Source organism: Haemorhous mexicanus, chromosome 21 (genome assembly GCF_027477595.1).
Source record: "Haemorhous mexicanus isolate bHaeMex1 chromosome 21, bHaeMex1.pri, whole genome shotgun sequence".
In the NCBI taxonomy this organism is placed as follows: Eukaryota; Metazoa; Chordata; class Aves; order Passeriformes; family Fringillidae; genus Haemorhous; species Haemorhous mexicanus.
Window position 1 is genome coordinate 3,094,200 of NC_082361.1, and position 20,779 is coordinate 3,114,978.

Here is a 20,779-nt window from a genome sequence, read left to right on the forward strand (position 1 = left end):
ATGTGGAGCAAAGCAAAGCTTTTGGATTGAGTTTCTCATCTGAGAACTCCCTGAGCCCGAGTGGAGGCACTTGCTCAGGTTTTAGTGTCAAAAAAGGGTCAGAGTCTGCCTGGGAGGTGTCAATCCCAAAGATCCAGGGGGTTTCATTCCCACCTCTGGCCACAGCAGAGGTTGGGGATGCAAAGGGAGAGAGAGGATCTGGGGAAGGGGGGGAACAGGAGAGGCTGGAGGAGCAGCTGCTCGTCAGACAGAAAGGGAGGGGCAGCAAAGAAATCCTGAGATCCCAGAATGGATTGGGCTGGAAGGGACCTTAAAGTGATCCCGCTCCCCCTGGGCTCCCTCCCAGTGCCAGAGGATTCCAGAGCACATCAGGGCATCCAGTCCCACCCCACAGGAGTCCTGAGGCACCCAAAACTTGCTTTTTCTCCATTTTTTTTTCCCCTGAAAACCAAATTAAAGTGGAAGCTGCTGTTTCCTCAGCCCCACAGAGAGGATTTCCACCCTGAGCTTTCCTCCACACCAGGGTGGCTCAGGACCAAGGGGGTTTGTGTGCACAGAGGTTTTTCATCAGCACTTGGAAGGTTTTCTGCCCCAGGAGGTGAACACAGAACCCAGGTTTTATGGATTAAAGGCAATAGGGGGAAAAAGGAGCTGGCTGCCAAAGTGATCTGGGGATAGAAATGGGATTACACCCCTCAGCTCAGGGAGAGCTGCTGACACACTCAGAAAATGCAACTCAACACCAAATTTTGGTTGGAAAAAAGGATTTTCCTGCATCTGGCTGGCAACAATCACCCCAGCATGGAGCAGGGAGCTGCTGGACCACCCGAGGAGGAGGCTTTGTGCAGGTTCCTGCTGCTAATTCCCACCTCTGCTGGAAATTTGGCTGCTGGGGAAAGAGCTGGCAAGAGAAAGCTGAGCTGGTGTGCAAACCTAGGTGTGACACCTCTCATCCACACACCTTCCTCCCTTGTTTTCCAGGGAACTCAAAAGGGCCCTTTGCTAAGGTGCACACCCCAAAGCATTTTTGTTCAATTGGGTTTTTCTTTTTTTGGCCATGAAAAATGGTTTGGGTTTCATTTATTCCATGCAAATGGAACAAATTCCACCTCAAATTCAGAGTTTTTTAAAAAAATGAAATCTTGCCTTGGAGGTGGGCTTGGATGATCTTTGGAGAAACCTGATCTTTCTGTGATTTTTTTTAAGCACAAAACCTGCAGAGTTCCATGAAATAGTGCCCCAACTTTCCATCCCAAGGAAGGGAGCTGGGTTTGTGCACCCTGGGCCTGAAAATCAGGTGTGAAACCCATCCCAGAAAGGAGGTTCTCCAAGGCAAACCCATCAGGGAACAGGACTGGATGCAGTGGAGGCTGAGCATCCCCAGAGCTTGGATTCCACCTTTCTGAGCATCCCCAGAGCTTGGATTTCACAGTTCTGAACATCCCCAGAGCTCGGATTTCACCTTTCTGAGCATCCTCAGCCCAAATTTCACCCTTGGATTTCACCATTCTGAGCATCCCCAGCCCAGATTTTACAGTTCTGAGCATCCTCAGCCCAAATTTCACCCTTGGATTTCACCATTCTTAGCATCCTCAGCCCAGATTTTACAGTTCTGAGCATCCTCAGCCCAGATTTCACAGTTTTGAGCATCCCCAGCCCATATTTCACCCTTGGATTTCACCTTTCTGAGCATCCTCAGCTTGGATTTCACAGTTCTGAACACCCCCAGCTCGGATCTCACCCTTCTGAGCATCCCCAGCCCAGATTTCACCCTTCTGAGCATCCCCAGATCTCAGATCTCACCTTTCTGAATATCCCCAGCCCAGATTTTACAGTTCTGAGCATCCTCAGCCCAGATTTCACCCTTGGATTTCACCATTCTGAGCATCCCCAGCTTGGATTTCACCTTTCTGAGCATCCTCAGCCTGGATTCTACAATTCTGAACACCCCCAGCCCAGATTTCATCCTTCTGAGCATCCCCAGATCTCAGATCTCACCTTTCTGAACACCCCCAGCCCAGATTCCCCCTTGGATCTCACCCTTCTGAGCATCCCCAGCCCAGATCTCCCCTCCCTGAGCAGCAAGCTGGCAGAGGGGCAAACCAAACCTGCAGATCAATTTGCTCCAGCGAGGCATCAGCGCCTCAGGAGAACCTTGCAGTGTTTGCAGCCCTTCCAGAGCAGGGAACAGCACCCAAAAGTCACTTCCAGCCCTGATTTCCCCCAGACTTTTCCCTGCAGTGGCCAAAGCTCTGTTTGTTCAAGCAGGTCTGACCTCCTGAGCCCCAGCCAGCGCTGGCTGCGCGTGCAGAACAGCGAGCCCACGGTCAGGGATTTATTTTCCATGTTCTTGCAGGGGATAGAAAACTCCCAGACACCCCAATCCCCATCCAAATCTTCTGGAGAAATCATTAGGAATCCCCTCTTCCAGCTGCCATCCCAGGGGGATGTGTTTATTGGGAACATTTCCATTTCAGCTCTGTCAGGGGGAGGACTACACCTGCACGCTGGGGATGGCTGCAGTGGGCTTGGATTTTCCTCTGGGTTTTGGCAGGCAGCCCAGGCTGCCTCCAAAAAGGAAAAAAAAAAGGACTAGAAAGACCTCACCATGTGTGAGGAACATGTGTTTCATCTGTTCAGGCCTCAGGGATGAGGGAAGGGGGTGAACATGGAGTCAGCCCAGAGGTTTTTGGGTTGGGAAGGTTTTTTGTCTGTCCTTCTCTCAGAAAAGTGGGAAAAGGCAGGAAAAGAGCAAAGGAGATTGAAATTGCAGAGAAGCAGCAGCTTGAGCACCACCAGTGGGACAAGGCCACAAACCCTGATCAGCCTCATCATCCTCCTCCTCCAGCTCCTGGGGTTTGGCTCAGATCAGCCTTTACTTCCTACAAATTCACTGCAACAATCCAAACCCACCACCCTTTTGTAAATAAAAAAAGGATTTTTCCCTAGTTACAGGCTTCTGCTGCAAAAAAAATTAACTTTTATGCAAATAGGACTAATTGGTGAATAACCTCCCAGGTAGAACAAGGCTCCCAAGTGAGCAGGGAAAGGAACGTGCCCTGCTCTGGGCCAGGGCTCCCTGTCACGCTCTGCTCCCAAAAATCCTTTTCCATCTTGCTGCCAAAAACCTTCAGCTGGAAACTTCTCCCCCAAAGCACAAGGATTTGGCTTTTCTCCGCTGCTCAAGCTGAGGAAAATCATCTTTCCCAATCCCATCTGTTTGCTGCTGCTTCCCAAACCCCTCTGTGGTTCTTTCCCTGCCCCTGGAACTCCATCCTCATCCCTGCAGATCCACAGCAGCCCTGCAGACCTCGCAATGATGTCACTGGGGAGAGGAGCAGCTTTCCAGCATTACATCAGCCTGTCTGGGCTCAGCAATCAGCCTCCTGCTCCTCAGACTTTCCATGGAAGAAATTCATCCCCCTTCCTCCCTCCTCCCATCCGAGGAGGGGGGAAACAAACTCCAGAGGGAGCCGGGGCTGGGAGAGGAATGACCCTGCACCTCGGAGCATCCATCAGCCCAAAGGGGCCTGGGGCTGCTCCTGCCAGCCCTGAAACACTGAAATCTGCCAGGGGATGGCAGGAACAGCCAGCCCCAGCTCCCCAAATCCCACAGAGCCCCTGGGGGGGTGGGAATTGCCCCAAAGGATGAGTTTTGCATCCCAGAGATCGCGCTCGGTTTTCCTCTGGGGGTTTTTTTTTAATGCTCCTTTCTATGCAGGAGGGACCCCAGGTCAGGGAAAGGGACACGAGCTGCTTGTCCCCTCCAGGCCAGCAGGGATGGAGAGCCCTGCAGCATCCCAAACTCAGGGCAGAGCCCGATTTCCCCTCAGCATCCCTTTGGGAAATGCTCCTCCAAACCAGCTCTCCTGCAGGTACCCAACCACTGGGCTACAAACTGCCTAGTTGGGGGATAATATCCAAAAAAATGTTGGTTTTCCACTGGCACAACCCAGGAGCAGCAGGGTGTCAGTGGTTCCTGAGACAGCAACGAGGTCCCACGTCCTCCACCAGGAATTGGTGGCATTAATCCTGGATTTCCAGGTCTAAGTGCCTCATTCCCTCAGCATTGCCCACCCTTTGCCAGCAAAACCCTCAAAAGTGCCATCCTGGCCCAAAAACCACCCAAACCCCCAAATTCCAGACTGGTTTGGGGTGGGAGGAACATTAAAAATTCATCTTTTCCCCCCCAGTGGTGGCACCTCCTAAACCCAGGCCTTAAATCTGGACCAGCTCTAAGAGCACTCAGCTTCCTAAGGCTGATGTTTCAAACTCCCAAATTCCAGACTGGTTTGGGGTAGGAGGAACATTAAAAATTCATATTTTTCTCCCCCCAGTGGTGGCACCTCCTAAACCCAGGCCTTAAATCTGGACCAGCTCTAAGAGGACTCAGCTTCCTAAGGCTGATGTTTCAAACCCCCCAAACCCCCAAATTCCAGACTGGTTTGGGCTGGGAAGAACATTAAAAATTCATATTTTTCCCCCCCCAGTGGTGGTGGTGGCACCTCCTAAACCCAGGCCTTAAATCTGGACCAGCTCTAAGAGCACTCAACTTCCAAAGGCCAATGTTTCAAATCACCCAAACCCCCAAATTCCAGACTGGTTAGGGGTGGGAGGAACATTAAAAATTCATCTTTTCCACCCCCACTGGTGGCACCTCCTAAAACTGGGCCTTAAATCTGGACCAGCTCTAAGACCAAGCAACTTCCAAAGGCTGATGTTTCAAACCCCCAAATTCCAGACTGGTTAGGGGTGAAAGGAACATTAAAAATTCATCTTTTCCACCTCCACTGGTGGTGGTGGCACCTCCTAAAACTGGGCCTTAAATCTGGACCAGTTCTAAGAGCACTCAGCTTCCTAAGGCTGATGTTTCAAACTCCCAAATTCCAGACTGGTTTGGGGTGAAAGGAACATTAAAAATTCATATTTTTCCCCCCCCAGTGGTGGCACCTCCTAAACCCAGGCCTTAAATCTGGACCAGCTCTAAGAGCACTCAGCTTCCTAAGGCTGATGTTTCAAACCCCCAAATTCCAGACTGGTTTGGGGTGGGAAGAACATTAAAAATTCATCTTTTCTACCCCCATTGGTGGCACCTCCTAAACCCAGGCCTTAAATCTGAACCAGCTCTAAGACCAAGCAGCTTCCTAAGGCTGATGTTTCACTTGGCACACTGAGAAGATAAATGATAGACTGCAGGAGTGTTTGAAACATCAATAAAAGCACTTTTATGATCTGTTTGAACAATAAAGTGCTTTGTAAGCTATCAGAGGCCCGCAGGCATTCGATACCAGCAAACTGCACTAATTATCCACACATGCCAGCACTGTTGCTTTGACAGTTCACCAAATGGAATTTACCACTGACCAAACCAAAAAAACAAACAGCCCACAGAAAAACCAACCCCCCAAAAAAAAAATAAAACAACCAAAAAAGTGGATTTTGTAATCATGACTAACGAGGCTCCATCATTACAGGCAAGGCTGACCCAGTCACCGAGCTTGAGTGCAGGCCAGATGGCTGAACCTGCAATTACCCAGCGAATGGAAATGGAAAACAAGAGTTTCAGCAGAGTGTATGCAAACAATCCAGCTGATGTTTCCAGCCAGGCTCTCGCTTTCCTCGCTGGCACCGAGGGGTCAGCGGAGCCAGCGCCACTCTGGGGTGGAAACGAAGCACAGAGTCGCTTTTACAAGCTGGTTTGCAATTCTTATTGCGGCCCAGGTGCTGCCCTCCCTCCCTGATAACACCAGATGACGTCCCTGGGCACCTGTGTAAGGTGATGCTGTGGCTGAGGTGCTGCCAGACGGGGCCAAGTGTCCCATTTTTGATCAGATCGACGGCACCGCTTGGACTGCGGCCCCAAAAACCTCCCTGGTAACTGCAAACCCATCCTCAATAACTGCAGACATTTTCTAGGCAGCACTGCACTCCTGGAAGAGCCCAGAGCTGTGATTTAATCCATATGTCTCGAGTGCACCATTTTAAAGAGGATCCTTTGGAAAAAAAAAATTAAAAATTAAAAAAAAAATAATAAGGCAGAGCAGAAGGAATGACGAGAAAACCAGCAAGCAAACGGAGAATTATTAGGAGACTGGGGAAAGCTACAGACATCTTCAATAAAGATCCCTAGGTGCTGGCTCAGGAGGTTTTATTTTCCATCCTCTCACGCTGTGGTATATGGTGGTGGTGTAAAACATCCCCTCTCTGCACTCCCTGAAAGGCTGCACAGCAAAGGAGGTGAAATCAGATTTGGCAGGGCCAGCAGAGCAGGCAGCCAGCTCTGTAAATTACCTGCTTTCAGCAGCCTGCCAAGGCAGGGAGAGAGAAATTGGGAACGTGGATCTATGGTGCATCCTGACAGACAAATCCAGGTTAGCGAAAAACACGAATTTTTAAAGGTGGTTTTTGAATTTGAATGAAAAGTTCATTAATCTGGGCTTTCCCTGCTCCTGCCTGAGCCCAGGCCTTGCAGGGTGTGAGGGTCCAGCTCTGAGCTCGTGGGGAGCTCTGGGGGTGCTGCTGCTGCTTTGAAGAGGTCAGAACCCCAGGATTATTTAGGTGGGAAAAGGCTCCAAGGTCGAGTCCAGCCTGTGCCTGACCCTCACCTTGTCACACACCCTGAGTGCCACATCTGGGTGTTTCTTGGACACCTGCAGGGCTGGGGGCTCCAAACCTCCCTGCTCAGCCCCTTCCCAATGCCTGACCACCCTTTCCATGAAGGAATTCCTCCTGAATCAGGGAATTTCTTGCTTCCCCTCTCTATCAGAAGTGGTGGCACTGCTGATGTTTGCACAGGACCCTCCTGCCACCAGGAACAGCCAAGACAGAGGTGCTGGGGCAAAGCTGGGTCTAAATGTGAATTAGAGCTGGATTTAGACCTGAGGAGCTGACAAAGTCCAGCTTAAATCAGCAGCAATTTCTCCAGGTTCTCTGCAGCCCAGCCCATCAGTCCTGGGAGGAGAGACAGAGTCAATCTCCTCCTGGAGCAGGCAGAGCAGAGTTTGATGGGTCAACAGCAGCTCTGCCTGCAAGAGGAGGCTCTGAAACTTCCCCAGCAAAAACCACCATCAAATGCACCAACATGTACAAAAATGTGCTTTTATTTCTACCCCTTCCACTGAGCAGAAGCTTTGGATCCAACCTTACAAGCTCAGAGTAAAATAACCAACAAAACTCAGAAAAGAAGGGCATTTCCCAGAGATGCAAGAGCTGGGGAGGGAAGGAGAACCCCCTGATGGGAGTGAAATGAAATCTGGGATGATCAAGCCCAGGGATAATTGGTTTTTTAAGTGTAAACAAGGCCCAAGATGAAAAGAGAGGTGGCATTTCAAGCCCAGGAGCAGCTGAAGGGCCCCAATGTCTGGGCTGGGAGCATTGATGTGTCTGTCCTGCTTTGTCCTGGGCTGCCTTGGAGCTCTCAGCAGCCCTAAGAGCACCTCTGGCACCCTGCCCAGCCTCTCTGGCTCATCCCAAATTGCTTTCCCTCCATTTCTGATGGCTTGATTTCACTCGTGGGCTTCAGAAAAACAAACAAACAAAAAAAAAAATCACAAAGGAGGAGAGGAAATCAAAAGCAGCATCTCTCAGCACCCTCCAGGGTGCTGTGTCCCACCCCAGGACAGGCTTTGGCACAATTTTTGTCAGCCCCTCCTGGCCACAGGTGCTGAGATCAGAGGAATCCACTTTTTTTTGGGTTTTCCAGCACCAACTACACCACTGAGACTCAGTTATGGCACTCAGCTGCACAGAATTAACTCCTCTTGTCTTCTAAAGGAGCCAGAAAAGAACCTTAAAAATCAATGTATTCATGCCCTGAGCTTCTCCACACATGGGAAAGGTCAGTTCAGCCACTCCAGGCACTGCTGCAAACCAAGAGGGTCAAAACCCCACTTAACTCGTGGGACAAAGCTGCAAAATTTCACACAGATGAACCAAAAAAAAAAAAAAAAAAATTGGCAGCAAAAGCAGTCCCTCATTCCTAGGCTGTCCTCAGGTTTTGCCAAAGCCCACTCCATTTTTTACCCCACAATTTAATGGTGCCAACTCCAGCTCTGGAGCCAGGGGCTGTGCAAGACTTTTATCAGCACACAATGGCCCCAGGCTGGCAAACCAGGGGACAAAATGGGAAATGCAGCAGGAAAATGGAACAGCAAGGGCTGAGCAAAGCTCATTTTGCTCTTCACTGGAGTAACACAGAGCACAAAACCAGGGCTGGGCCCCTCCCTGCTGCAGAAACCAAATTGCTCATTCAACTTCTTCCCTGAGATGCCTCCAAAAATTAAATTTAAATTCAGCCCAGGGGTGGAAATATTTCCCTGCCTCAGATTTTGGGCATTTCCCTCCCAGCTGTGGGATATGGGATTGCCCCATTCCCTGCTGGGGGGAATGCAGGTGTGACAGACCATGGGCACAAAAGGGGCATCACCAGGGTGGTTTGGGAATTCTTCCTGGCTTTCAGGCTGAAAATGCTTTTTTTTTTTTATTCTGCAAAAGAGCCTTTCCCAAAGTTCCCCCTCTCCCTATCCCTACACTCAACCACCAGGACTTGGTTTCTAATTTATATTTAAAGGAAAGTGAATGAGAAGGAGTTTTTCCCTCTAAAACTGAGACACATTCACATGGTTTCACTCCCCCCAGTGCTGCTGCCCCACAGGAGCACCCCTGACAAAGTTTATCCCCCACCATGGGCTGGATTTTTGTCCTTCCCTCCCTACAAAATAAATAAAAAATAAATCCCTTTGCAGTCTCATCCCCTTGAATCCTCCCAGCCCTGCAAGAGCCCATCCTGCCATTTGTAAACTCCTGTTTGCAACAAACCCAGCACAAAACTCAGCTTGTCCAACCTGGGCTCGGGGCTTGGCCCCTTTTCAACCCTCCCCAGACCTGCACAGAGACCCTCACAGCCTCCCAGCTAATTGAATTTTAATGAGAGGAAGTCATTTTTCCACTGGAAGAATGTTTTGCTAGAGAAATATTTTGAAATTCCTCGAACCTTTCCTGCCAGGCTTTTTAAAGTGTTTTTTGGGTTTTTTTTTTTGCAGCAGAACAAGAGTGAGGGAGTTCCCATCCAGGCTCTGAGCTGCTCCCGTCACAAGCCCAGCCTTTCCACAATCACAGCTTCCAAAATAAAAATATTTGGGGCTGGTTTGATTGCAGTCCTGACAAGGAGGATGTGAATTCCCACTGCTCCACAGCTCCTGTGCCAGCCAGAGCCAGCCCCAGCCCTGTCTCCAACCCCTCTCCCACCTCACTGGGTTCTTTCAATTTCCAGCAAAAGCAACAAACACATCACAGCAGAAAACCTCCATCCTGGTTTAGGGCAAATTTGGGAGAAAACAATAAAAAAAATACAAAAATATACAAATATCATAACATGACCCTAGGAACACCTCCTGAGGTGCAGGTTGGGTGGGACAGCAGCAGCTTCATCTCCTGCATGCTCCAGAGAGCCTCAGCTTCCCAGGAACACAGCAATGGAGCCCTTTGTTCTGAGCCTGCACAGCTTCTGCTTAGCCTTGCAGAAAGGAGAAGGGAGGGGCCAGAGGAAATGGAGTTGCTGAGAGATGAAGGAAATTAGGTTCTAGTCCACTGCCTTCAGAAAAGCTTCTCCCACCCCAGTTAAAGCTGCTGGTGGCTGCAGTGGTGCGTGAGGAGGTGACCAAAACAAAGAAAGAAAGGATAAATATCAGAACTAGAGGGGGGTTATATCCATCTTGTGTAATTTCAGCACATGCAAGACAAAGAAAAATAAATATTTTCTAATGACCCACTTCTCCTAAATGCCAGCAAGATCTTGGAGCTGCAGCTCACAGCCAGAACAGGCAAGAGGCTCAAACCTGAGGAGGTCCTGATGCCTTGGGAAGGGTGACTTAGAACAGAGGCTGGACAGAGCTAAAGAATAAAGCAGGGATTTATTCCAAGGATCCACCTTGGGCAGCACCAGAGCCCAGCCAGGGCTGCACCCAAGATGACCCAAAATGGCCCCAAAATGAACCCAAGATGACCCAAAATGGCCCCAAAATGAACCCAAGGTGAACCAAAATGGCCCCAAAATGAACCCAAGATGACCCAAAATGGCCCCAAAATGAACCCAAGGTGAACCAAAATGGCCCCAAAATGAACCCAAGATGAACCAAATGGCCCCAAAATGAACCCAGGATGACCCAAAATGGCCCCAAAATGCACGGCCGGGCACGGGGTCTCTCCCTGGGATCAGTTCTGCTCCATTTGCACCTTGCAGTTCATTGTCCCAGCCCAGCTTTAGCCCAGGCACTCCCACCCTGCTTGTTTTTCTCTCTCCAACCCACGGGGTTTGTGTTCCTGGGCTGAGATTTGGATCATTTGTCCTTGGTGCCCAGCTGGAGCAGGAATTGTTTTGTCTCCCTGCTCTGTGCACAGAGCTCACCATCCCCTGATGTGAAGCTCAGAATTACACACCAAAGCAGCAGAGAATCTGAAGAATATAAAAGCCAAACCTGAGCCATCAGCCCCCACAGCCCCTTGGGGTTTAAAGTCTTTTCAGCAAGGGACCCATGGCCACAGAAAGGGCTGAAAGCGGAGCAGGGAGCACCTGTGAACACCTGGCTTCAATTCTCTCCCTGGCAGAGCAATCAGCTGCCCCAAAGTCAGGGGAGCCCTAAAAACCACCTGGGAACCCCAAAACTTTCAGGGGCAGTTGTGGAAATCCTGTTCTTTCACAAAATGAAAGGGTAGGTTTTTCATCCAGCCTGGATGTGACACCAAGTCCTTCGGGTGGCTCTGCTGGACCTGAGCTGGAGAAGAACTCTCCACTTTTATGTAACAAGTCAAAACCCAGCATCCAGGGCTGAAGTATTTGGCAGAACGTCCAACACTTGTGAAAGACACTCCAGTGCCCATTAAACCCAGCTTTTACTTTCCATTCTAATTGCTCAACTTCCCAGGGAGGGTCTCTTAATTTAACACAATTTCAAGATCCAGGCCTCCCTCTGTCACTGGGATTTTGGCAGATCTGTCCAGCCCAGGCATTCCTGCTCTGGTTACAGCAGAGCAGCTCCCAGATGTTGGTGATATTAAACAGACTGGAACTTTCCCTCTGAGTGGCAGCAAAATGCAGGCAAGAAGTGGCTTTGCTATGGCTCTGATTAGCCAGGGATAGGAGATGTCCCCATCCCTTTGCTGGGCTGGGGAGGCCCAGGAGATCCAGCTCTTCCTCTAAATAAATTCCTTAAAAACAAAGAGCTAGAGATCAACTAGGCTTGATCATACCCCATTGCACTTGGTGCTTTTAGGAAGCAATTCCAGCTCTCAGGAAAGATCAGGAACAGGATTATTCTCATCCCCCAGAAAGCCTCCCAAGCGCAGCAGAAGACAAAAGTTGATTTTGCCAGGGAAATGCAGACATTAAAATGCTGCTGAATTATGGGGAAAAAGCTTCTCCCATCTGTACCTTGTCTATAAATAATGCTCTGCCTCTCTGCTTCCATCACACAACATGGGAACATCCCACCCCTCAGGAATTTGCTTTGCCTTTGGAAGCAGAGCGTGGGAGGTGACAACCAAGCCAACCAAGCTGTCAAGGAGAGTCCCCTCGTGTCATGGAGAAAACCAAGAATTCATGGCCAATGAGAAGAAAAAGAGCAAATTCCTACAGCCCCAGGGTGAGCTGGGCCTTGGGAGGGAGCTGCTTCCCTCAGCCTCCATCCACTGCCCCTGCAGCTCTAAACCCCAGCTCGGGGATGAATGAAAACCTTGTGAGCCCTTCCCAGTTGAAATGTGCCAAGAGCTACAAAAACCCAGTGCAGAGATGGTCCAGAACCCCAGCAAGGGCTTGAAACCAGACAACCAGAGGAGCTCACTCCTCCAAGGCCACCTGGCCCACAGTTTTCATCAAAGTCAGAATAAAAACTTTAAAATCACAAACAACGCTGTTCTAGTACGGAAAAAAAAACCCACAAAAATTTAAAAAATGAGCTGGAAGTGTCTCATCATCCCTGTGGGACAGCTGCAGAGCTGCTCCTTGCCGTGGCTCACCTCAAAGACCTCCTCATCCAATATCCTGGTGCCGAAGACGATGATGCCGTTGACGTCGATGATGGGGTGCTCGCTCCGGTCCAGGAACTTGGTGATTTTCTTTTTGCAGTCCAGAACCAGGGTGACGTTTTTCTTCTGCACACTCAGAGCCACTCGGTGCCACCTGCGAGGACACAGCCCACGGACGTGTCAGGCACAGCCCTGGGCTTTGCAGGACAAGGCAAGGATTGCACAAAAAACGAACTTTGGGGAATTGATGCTCTCATGGAGATCCTCCCTGGGCAGAGCCTCAAGGGTTGGCTGGCAAGAGAAATGCTGATTGACAGCTTTCACCCCTCCAAATCAGGCAGGAGAGGGCCAGCTCTGGCTTCAGCAAGAAGCAGGGATAAAACCACACTGTTGTCACCCTTTTCCACCCTCTTTTCAAGCCTCAGCGTGGATTTTGTAAGACAAAAATTTTTTTTTTAAGGCCCTTCGCAGGAAAATCAATGCTCCTATCCCCATAAGTACCAGGCAGCAGCACTGACTGCTCATTTACAATCCTTACAGATGTCAAATTAATCCACCAAAGGCCAAAATGACAGACTGGGGCACCTGTCAGCTGCCAGGGGTGTGCAAACACATTTCTATAGGCACGATTCCCATTTTACACAACGTTCAACATGCTGGCACGGATACAAACAATGAATGTTTTTTTTCCTTGGTGCACAAAATGTCACTTACTTGCCATCTGCTAGGTTAATGCCTCTAAAGAGAGGATAGTCTTCTGGGCCTGGCTTTCCTGTATGGTCTTCATACAGGAATACAGGAGATCTACCCAACTCCACACCAATTTGCTGGATCCCTTGCTCATTGTAAATTGAGATCAAGAAGGACTGACCTCCTTTCTTCGCTTTTACAGTGGTTAGAATGGAGAAGTCCTCTGGGAAGGGGGAAGCTGGAGTGGAAAAGCAAAGAGGTTAGTGAGGTTTCCTCAGCAATCATCCCTGCAGCAGCAGTGCTCTTCTCTGAGAAGCCATGGCTGGTTTGTCTCCAGATGTGTGCACATCTGCAGCCCTAAATGTTTATATAGGGCCAGCTGAAGATGTGACTTTCCCCCAAACACTCTGGGGTGAAACCCCTGTGCTGGGGAAACAAAAGTTCCACAAAAGTCATTGGCTTCAATTTGTTTTTTTGGCACCCAACCCTTCCAAAAGAAGCTCTCCTAAAGCTTTTTAGGACACAAGGCAGAAACTTCCATGGGGGGCTCCAAGTGAATTTAAGTTGTCAAAGGGACAGAGGAAATCAAGCATCAACACAATCTCAAAGGGTTTTTATTTCAGGGAGCAGAGAATTGCATCAGGATTTGTTCACTCCAGATGAGAACAGAGGATTTCGTGGTTTTGGCTTTCAGGGTTGCTGCAGACACACAAAAAAAAATCTGAAAAATGAAATAAATCTGGAAATCAATGGGAAATGCTAATTTGTCTGCCTATCAAACAGCATCTCATTTCCTGACCTTTCCTCCTCTCAGGAAAGAGCTGTGTCTGATCACAGGTGATTTCTGTCTTTATTTCTGCAAGGTCTGGAGGAGCCATGAAAGCCTGTCAGTACAGGGTCAATCTGCCAGGCCAGGCAAACACATTTAAAGTTTCAATCTGAGCATCACCCTCTTGCAGAAACCCAAATTCCTCCCACATCTTTGGGTTTCTCTGCCCTTCAGACTGAAAAAATGAGCCCAAACTGAAAATCCTGGATGCACATCCCAAAGAGAGCAGCTTGAAAACCACCAGGAGCATTCATAAAGAAGATTTCTTGATCAAATTATACACACACAACCCCCCTGCTGGTGCATTTCAGAGTGTGGTGCTGGCAGGGAATCTCCCTTTGGAGCAAACCAAGGATTGCTTGGTACCTCTGGAGAAATCCTCCAGCCCAGCAGGGCAGAGCAGAGTGGGGCAGCCCCACCGTGGGGTTTGTGACACGTGTGGCACTGCTGGCACCCAGGGAACACAGGGATCCTGTTTAAACTGCAGATGTGCAGCCAGATAAACCACAAAAACCATCGAGCTCAGTGCCCAGAGGCTGCAAATAGATTTCCTTCACTACTTGAGGCTTTTCCTAGGGGGGTTTTCACCCAGGGAGGGGATGAGGAACGTGGCAGTGGGGAGGTCTTGGCACCACAGCAAAGCTGGAACTCAAACACCGAATCCCTGAGCTCATCCCCCTCCTCTCCTGACTGGGAGGTGCTTTAATTTTTAGGAACAAAGTGTTTTTAATGTATTTATCTGCCCACAGCAGGGAAGGGGGTGAGGCAGGAGCTGCATCCCAACTGGAATTGCTGCAGAGCAAGGGGAGAATTCCAAGGGGATGACTGAGGGTACCTATGGAGAAACACTTTGTACCAAGTTAATCCCCCTCACCTTGGGCAAATGACATTTGGGAAGCAGCAGAGAGGCCTCCCAGTCAGGAATTAAATGCCATTAGATTCTGATTTATCCCCAGGACTCAGCCCCAGATATTTGGCCAAAGCAGCTCTGGTTTTGGTGCCTCCCTGAGCTTCATCTCCCTCCCCTGTGCACAAACCCTCCTGGAGGACTGAGTCAGGACCATACGCCTTCCTGGCTCCAATTACAGCCTACAGATTTGGGCCTTTTATGTAAAATAGTTCATGTCCAAAATTTCATTAGGAACCCACAATACAGCACCTTTCAACTCGGACAAGCTGCCAACTCATTAAAAAGCTGCTTTTAATTTTTTTTTTCACGATTATCAAAATGTCTCCATGGTGATGGGAGTTTCTCAACCCAAATAATCATAATGGATGAATTATAGCTGACATTACTCTGTTACTGCTCTGCTGTCCTGGCAAAATAACAATGCCTGCACTGTCAGAGGCAGAAATGACCCGGGCTGCTGAGCGAGGGATGAAAACACATCCCCACACACCCCAATACTGATAAATACATGGCCAGAAATACACCAAGCACGGAGAAACTGACCCAAATCCCTCCCAAACAATGGGGACACCCCTCCAACAAAGGCTTTGGGATGGAGTCCTCCTCTTGGATTCACTCCTCAAACGAGCTCATGCTGGGAGGGGCTGTGCATCCCTGGCCGGGGCTGGCTGGAATCCTCCTCCCACCCCGTGGCCAAAGCCCCCCAAACCCACCCTGTAGGACCCCCCCCAGCACGGGGGGGAGCCCCCAGTCCTGCTGGAGCTGCAGGAGCTCCAGGGTGGGCACGGCTGGATCTAGGGGATGAGCCAGGGTCAGGCTGAGCAGCTTCTGGCTTGAGCACGGGGATTAAAGGCTCTTGTAGAACCTTGGGGTCTTCAAAAGAGGGCAAGTCTGGACCTTCTCCTCATCCAGGTGTACCTAAAACCAGCCTAAACCAGAGTCCTGCTGCTCAGATTTTATCCTAATCCAGGTGTATCTAAAACCAGCCTAAACCAGGGTCCTGCTCCTGAGTCCTGCTCCTGATCCAGGTGTGCTCAAACACAGCCTAAACCAGAGTCCTGCTCCTGATCCAGGTGTGCCCAAACACAGCCCAAACCAGAGTCCTGCTCCTGAGTCCTGCTCCTGATCCAGGTGTGCTCAAACACAGCCTAAACCAGTCCTGCTCCTGATCCAGGTGTGCCCAAACACAGCCCAAACCAGAGTCCTGCTCCTCAGACCTTGCTAACCCAGGTGTATCTAAAACCAGCCTAAACTAGAGTCCTGCCCCTGAGACCTTCCTAATCCAGGTGTATCTAAAACCAGCCTAAACCAGGGTCCTGCTCCTCAGATTTTATCCTAATCCAGGTGTATCTAAAACCAGCCTAAATCAGGGTCCTGCTCCTGATCCAGGTGTGCCCAAACACAGCCTAAACCTGAGTCCTGCTCCTGAGACCTTCCTAATCCAGATGTATCTAAAACCAGCCTAAACCAGGGCCCTGCTCCTCAGACCTTCCTAATCCAGGTGTGCCCAAACACAGCCCAAACCAGAGTCCTGCTCCTCAGACCTTGCTAACCCAGGTGTATCTAAAATCAGCCTAAACTAGAGTCCTGCCCCTGAGACCTTCCTAATCCAGGTGTATTTAAAACCAGCCTAAACCAGGGTCCTGCTCCTCAGACCTTGCTAATCCAGGTGTATTTAAGCCAGCCTAAACCAGAGTCCTGCTCCTGATCCAGGTGTGCCCAAACACAGCCTAAACCAGAGTCCTGCTCCTGAGTCCTGATCCTGATCCAGGTGTGCTCAAACACAGCCTAAACCAGTCCTGCTCCTGATCCAGGTGTGCCCAAACACAGCCCAAACCAGAGTCCTGCTCCTCAGACCTTGCTAATCCAGGTGTATCTAAAACCAGCCTAAACCAGGGTCCTGCTCCTGATCTAGGAAGGGCAGGAAAGCTTGAGCAGCTGTGCAGCAGAAATCAGAAAAGCAGAGAGCTGCTCCCGTCCCTGACACAAGCACAAAGAGCAAAGTGGCATTTCCTGAGCCTTTACACCTTTCCTCTTCAAAGCCAAGCTGGTTTCCAATGGTGTCACCAATTTCTGCCCTTTTCCTTCAGCTGAGGAGACTCTCAGCTGAGCAATGACTTGTTTTTCTCAGGGGTTCAGGCTCTAACAGAGATTTCTGAGAAGGCAAATGACAACTGCAAATTTGATGGAAGCACACAAATGACATTTTGCTGGCTGCCACTGAAACCCTTGCCTTTCTTGCTTCTTTTTGTCTCACTTTTCTTCCTGGAAAAGCACAGGTTTTGTTGGGAAGCAGGACTTCTTCAGGGAGCCAGGACAAAAAGCACCTCAGCAGGTTTTTTTTTTCACTCATTTGAGCATGAAAAAACAAGTTTTGTGTGTGTGTGTGTATATATATATACACACACACATACATCTTGCTTTGCTGGCTGTGGCAGCAGAATGCAAAGGCCATGAAATTACATCTTAGAGAAGCACCAGCTTCTAATTAGCAGGAAATATTCTGTGCAGAGCACGTCTGCCAAGGGTGCTGTGGAGCAGGGAGGGAAAGCTCTGCTCCAACCCACCCTCCTGGTGACACAGGAGCCCTAAAACCACATTCCCCTGGGACACTGCCCTGCAATTTCCTTGTTATCTTTACCCCTCTCTCATCCAGGGGTGGGGGCTGAAGCCACATCTCGTTAAAGAGATGATGGAACATCCATGGATCTGCTGGAAAACACTGGGAGTTCTTCACTGGGCTCTTCCCCATTTCCTGAGCAAGCAGCAGAGGAGCCTCGAGGACTCTGGAAGTTTTCAAAGTGGGACTGAGCTGCTTCAAACACCCCAGGGGGGTCCAGGAGATGAAATGATGGAAAAGCTGCTCCATAACTCCATCCTGACCTTCCCACCCGAGGAAGATGCAAACCAAGAACTCCGTGAGGGTGAGGGCAGAAAAGCAATAGGGTATAAAAGAGAAAACCAAGGAAATCTTCAACACTGAGCTCTTTCCTGAGACCAGGATTGGATTTTCTCCAGGGACCAGGATTCAGCTGAGTCCTGAAGAAAACTAATCCTGGTCCCTGGGGAGAACTTTCTCCAGGACTCAGCTCTCCCCTGGGACCAGGATTAGTTTTCTTTAGGACTCAGCTGAATCCTGGTCCCTGGGGAGAACTTTCTCCAGAACCCAGCTCTCTCCAGGGACCAGGATTAGTTTTCTTTAGGACTCAGCTCTCTCCAGGGATGAGGATCCAGCTTTCTCCAGGACCCAGCTCTCCCCTGGGACCAGGACTAATTTTCTCCAGGACTCAGCTCTCCCCAGGGACCAGGACTCATCTCTCTGTGCTTGAGTTCCCCAGGTCAGACCTGCTGTGACCCAATTCCTCGTTAAACAATCATCCAGAATGTTCCAGCCCTGTTTTTACCCCTCCAGCTCAGCACCCTTTGCTGGTTTCTGTTACATCAAAGTCACCAGGCAGGACTCCACAGTGGCTACAGAAACTTCTGGCAAGCTCTCAAATCCACTCCAGCTGGATATTCCAAACTGGAACATTTCCTTTGAACACTTTGGAGCTCGTAGACACCAGGCCTAAAACTGGGGACAGGAAGGCACAGCCTGTCCAGCTGGGCACACAGTGACTTTATCTGGGATCAGAAAGAACTTCCCTGCCCTGGGCAGCAACACAGACCAACTTAGGGTCAGGTTTGCCATTCTGCAGACATTTAAGCCCAGCTTTAGGCCAGACTGAGCAGCTCCTTTGCTGATGGTTGCCCATGCAATGAAGCCCAGCCTGCTCCCATCTGTCCCCACATCAGGCTCAGCTTTCAGGTGAGACCCAGCCCGTGCTCCTGCTCACCAGGGATTAAATGCAATTATTGCCACAGCAGGAGCACGATGAGGGCTGGAAACACCCTCAGCAACGAGGGAAGCCCAGGAGGGGAGGGCTGGGAGCACATCCTCAGCCCAGCTCAGAGTCTGTGTTTGTGCCCCTGCCAGGCTGGGGCTGAGGGATGCCCTGCTCAATTAGGAGCACTGATGGTGGCACAGCCCATTAGCTCTGATTCAGCAGTGCTTTCATCCCCTCCCAAGCACTGAGGGAGGCTGGGTGAGCCTGCTCTGCTTAAATCCCCTCCTGCCTCCCACACCAGGCACAAGCACCTCCTTTCCTTTCCTTTTTCCTTTCCCATTTCCCCTTTTTCCTTTTCCCCTTTTTTTCCTTTCCCCCTTTTTTTTCCTTTCCTTTCCCCTTTTTTCCTTTCCTTTCCCATTTTTCCTTTCCTTTCCCCCTTTTTCCTTTCCTTTCCCCCTTTTTCCTTTCCTTTCCCCTTTTTCCTTTCCTTTCCCCCTTTTTCCTTTCCTTTCCCCCTTTTCCTTTCCTTTCCCCTTTTTCCTTTCCTTTCCCCTTTTTCCTTTCCTTTCCCCTTTTTCCTTTCCTTTCCCCTTTTTCCTTTCCTTTCCCCCTTTTTCCTTTCCTTTCCCCCTTTTTCCTTTCCTTTCCCCCTTTTTCCTTTCCTTTCCCCTTTTTCCTTTCCTTTCCCCCTTTTTCCTTTCCTTTCCCCTTTTTCCTTTCCTTTCCCCCTTTTTCCTTTCCTTTCCCCTTTTTCCTTTCCTTTCCCCCTTTTTCCTTTCCTTTCCCCCTTTTTCCTTTCCTTTCCCCTTTTTCCTTTCCTTTCCCCCTTTTTCCTTTCCTTTCCCCCTTTTTCCTTTCCTTTCCCCTTTTTCCTTTCCTTTCCCCCTTTCTCCTTTCCTTTCCCCTTTCTCCTTTCCTTTCCCCTTTCTCCTTTCCTTTCCCCTTTCTCCTTTCCTTTCCCCTTTCTCCTTTCCTTTCCCCTTTCTCCTTTCCTTTCCCCTTTCTCCTTTCCTTTCCCCCTTTCTCCTTTCCCCTTCCCTTTCCCACCAATCCTGCCTCAGCAAGGTCACTTTTCTCATCCAAGCCCTGCCCTGCCCAACCCCAGCACCCCCCCCAGGTGAATCAGGGACACCTGGCTGGCTTGGGGAGGAAGAATTCTGGTGCTGACAGCATCCCTCAGGCAGGGGAAGGGTTTGGGTCCATAATTTCTTCTTACAAACACCCAGTGATAATGCCTTGGCCTGGAAATTCAGCTCAGGCAGCAATAAAACGGGCAGTGCTCCTCAAGGGCTTTGTGCCTTCCTCTGATGAGCCTCCCCTCCCTCCAAAGAGCTTTCCTCAGGACATCTGCTCCTGTGGGCCAGCCTCAGGTACTTTTATCTGGTGATTATTTGTGTTAGGGCAGCCAGCAGAGCCCCAGGGCCAGACCCCAGTGACACAGAACAGAGCCCAGCCCGGGCTCCTCTGCTCTGTCCCCAGCTGGGTGTCACCCTGGGAGCGAGGCAGGAGCCATCTCCCAGTCTGGGAGGGAGCAGAGGTGGCACTGGCCACCCCCTCTGCAGTGACAGCCACAAACACAGGGCTAAAAGGACATTTCTGATGGCTGGAAATCTGCAGCCCCCTGAAGCAGCAGCAGCACTGCAATCACCCAGGGGGATGGAGGAACCAGACATTTCCACGGGTCAGATCAAAGGCTGGACTCACCAGGGTACAGCTGCTTTGTCGGGGCACTGAGCTGAGCATCTTTTGTCACTCTGTAAGCAACGTCTGCTTCTTTTGAAGATCTTCTGCTTGTGCAAAACCCCGTGGTTTTTGTGATACCATCAGGTAAATTATGAAAATCTAACACCTTCAGGAGGTCTGCAGGTTCAGCTGCAAAGAGAAGAGGAGAGAGAAGAATTAGGAGACAACAGGGGTGGCACTGCTGGGCTCCAAATCAGGCAATTGTCACAGCCTTCAACTCAGCTGAAATGTGCTTTCAACTCTCCCTGACTGCTCTTGAAGGCACATTTTTAGAGGAAAAGAAGCCTTAAACCCTGCTGATCCCTCAGGATCTGTGCAATAACAAACAAGGATTTCATTTCAATCCATTACACCTGCCAGTCACAGAGCTCAGCACAACCAGCCCTGGAAATACTTTCTCCCCTCAATCATTATCCAGAGTTTCATTTTCCCATCCTAATTTTTGTTTTCCCCTCCTAAATCCCATCTTCCCTAGCCAAGGGAAAATAAGGAAAAGAATTAAATATTATTCTCCCCCTCAAAAAAAAACCCCAACAAAACAACATCAAACCAAACAAACACAAATAAATAAACCCTGCAGAACACCCCAAGAACCCAATGGAAACGTTGCTCTGGAAATTCAGTGCAAGATGGGAGCTGCAGCTCCCAGCCTCAAAGAAGTCATTCATCCAAGCCTTATTTATGGCTGTAAGAATCATTTTGAGCACCTTGAACACCCCCAGAGCTCTGCCACGAGTCACTGCCGTGCTCCCTGTG

At 49.8% G+C, this 20,779-nt stretch overlaps 1 protein-coding gene across 3 annotated transcripts in view; it reads right to left on the minus strand.

Annotated features, from left to right (window-relative positions):
• Positions 1 to 20,779, minus strand: part of COL5A1 (collagen type V alpha 1 chain) — a 145,498-nt gene that overhangs the window by 95,479 nt on the left and 29,240 nt on the right. For 2 of the 3 annotated variants that reach the window (XM_059864825.1, XM_059864824.1), the window contains exons 2-4: positions 19,985 to 20,152; positions 12,736 to 12,949; positions 12,013 to 12,175 (exon numbers count right to left, since the gene is read on the minus strand). In XM_059864825.1, the coding sequence (XP_059720808.1) occupies positions 12,013 to 12,175; positions 12,736 to 12,949; positions 19,985 to 20,152 (545 nt within the window). Of the gene's footprint in view, positions 1 to 12,012; positions 12,176 to 12,735; positions 12,950 to 19,984; positions 20,153 to 20,779 lie in introns of those variants that run through there. The other variant, XM_059864827.1, reaches the window with a different exon arrangement.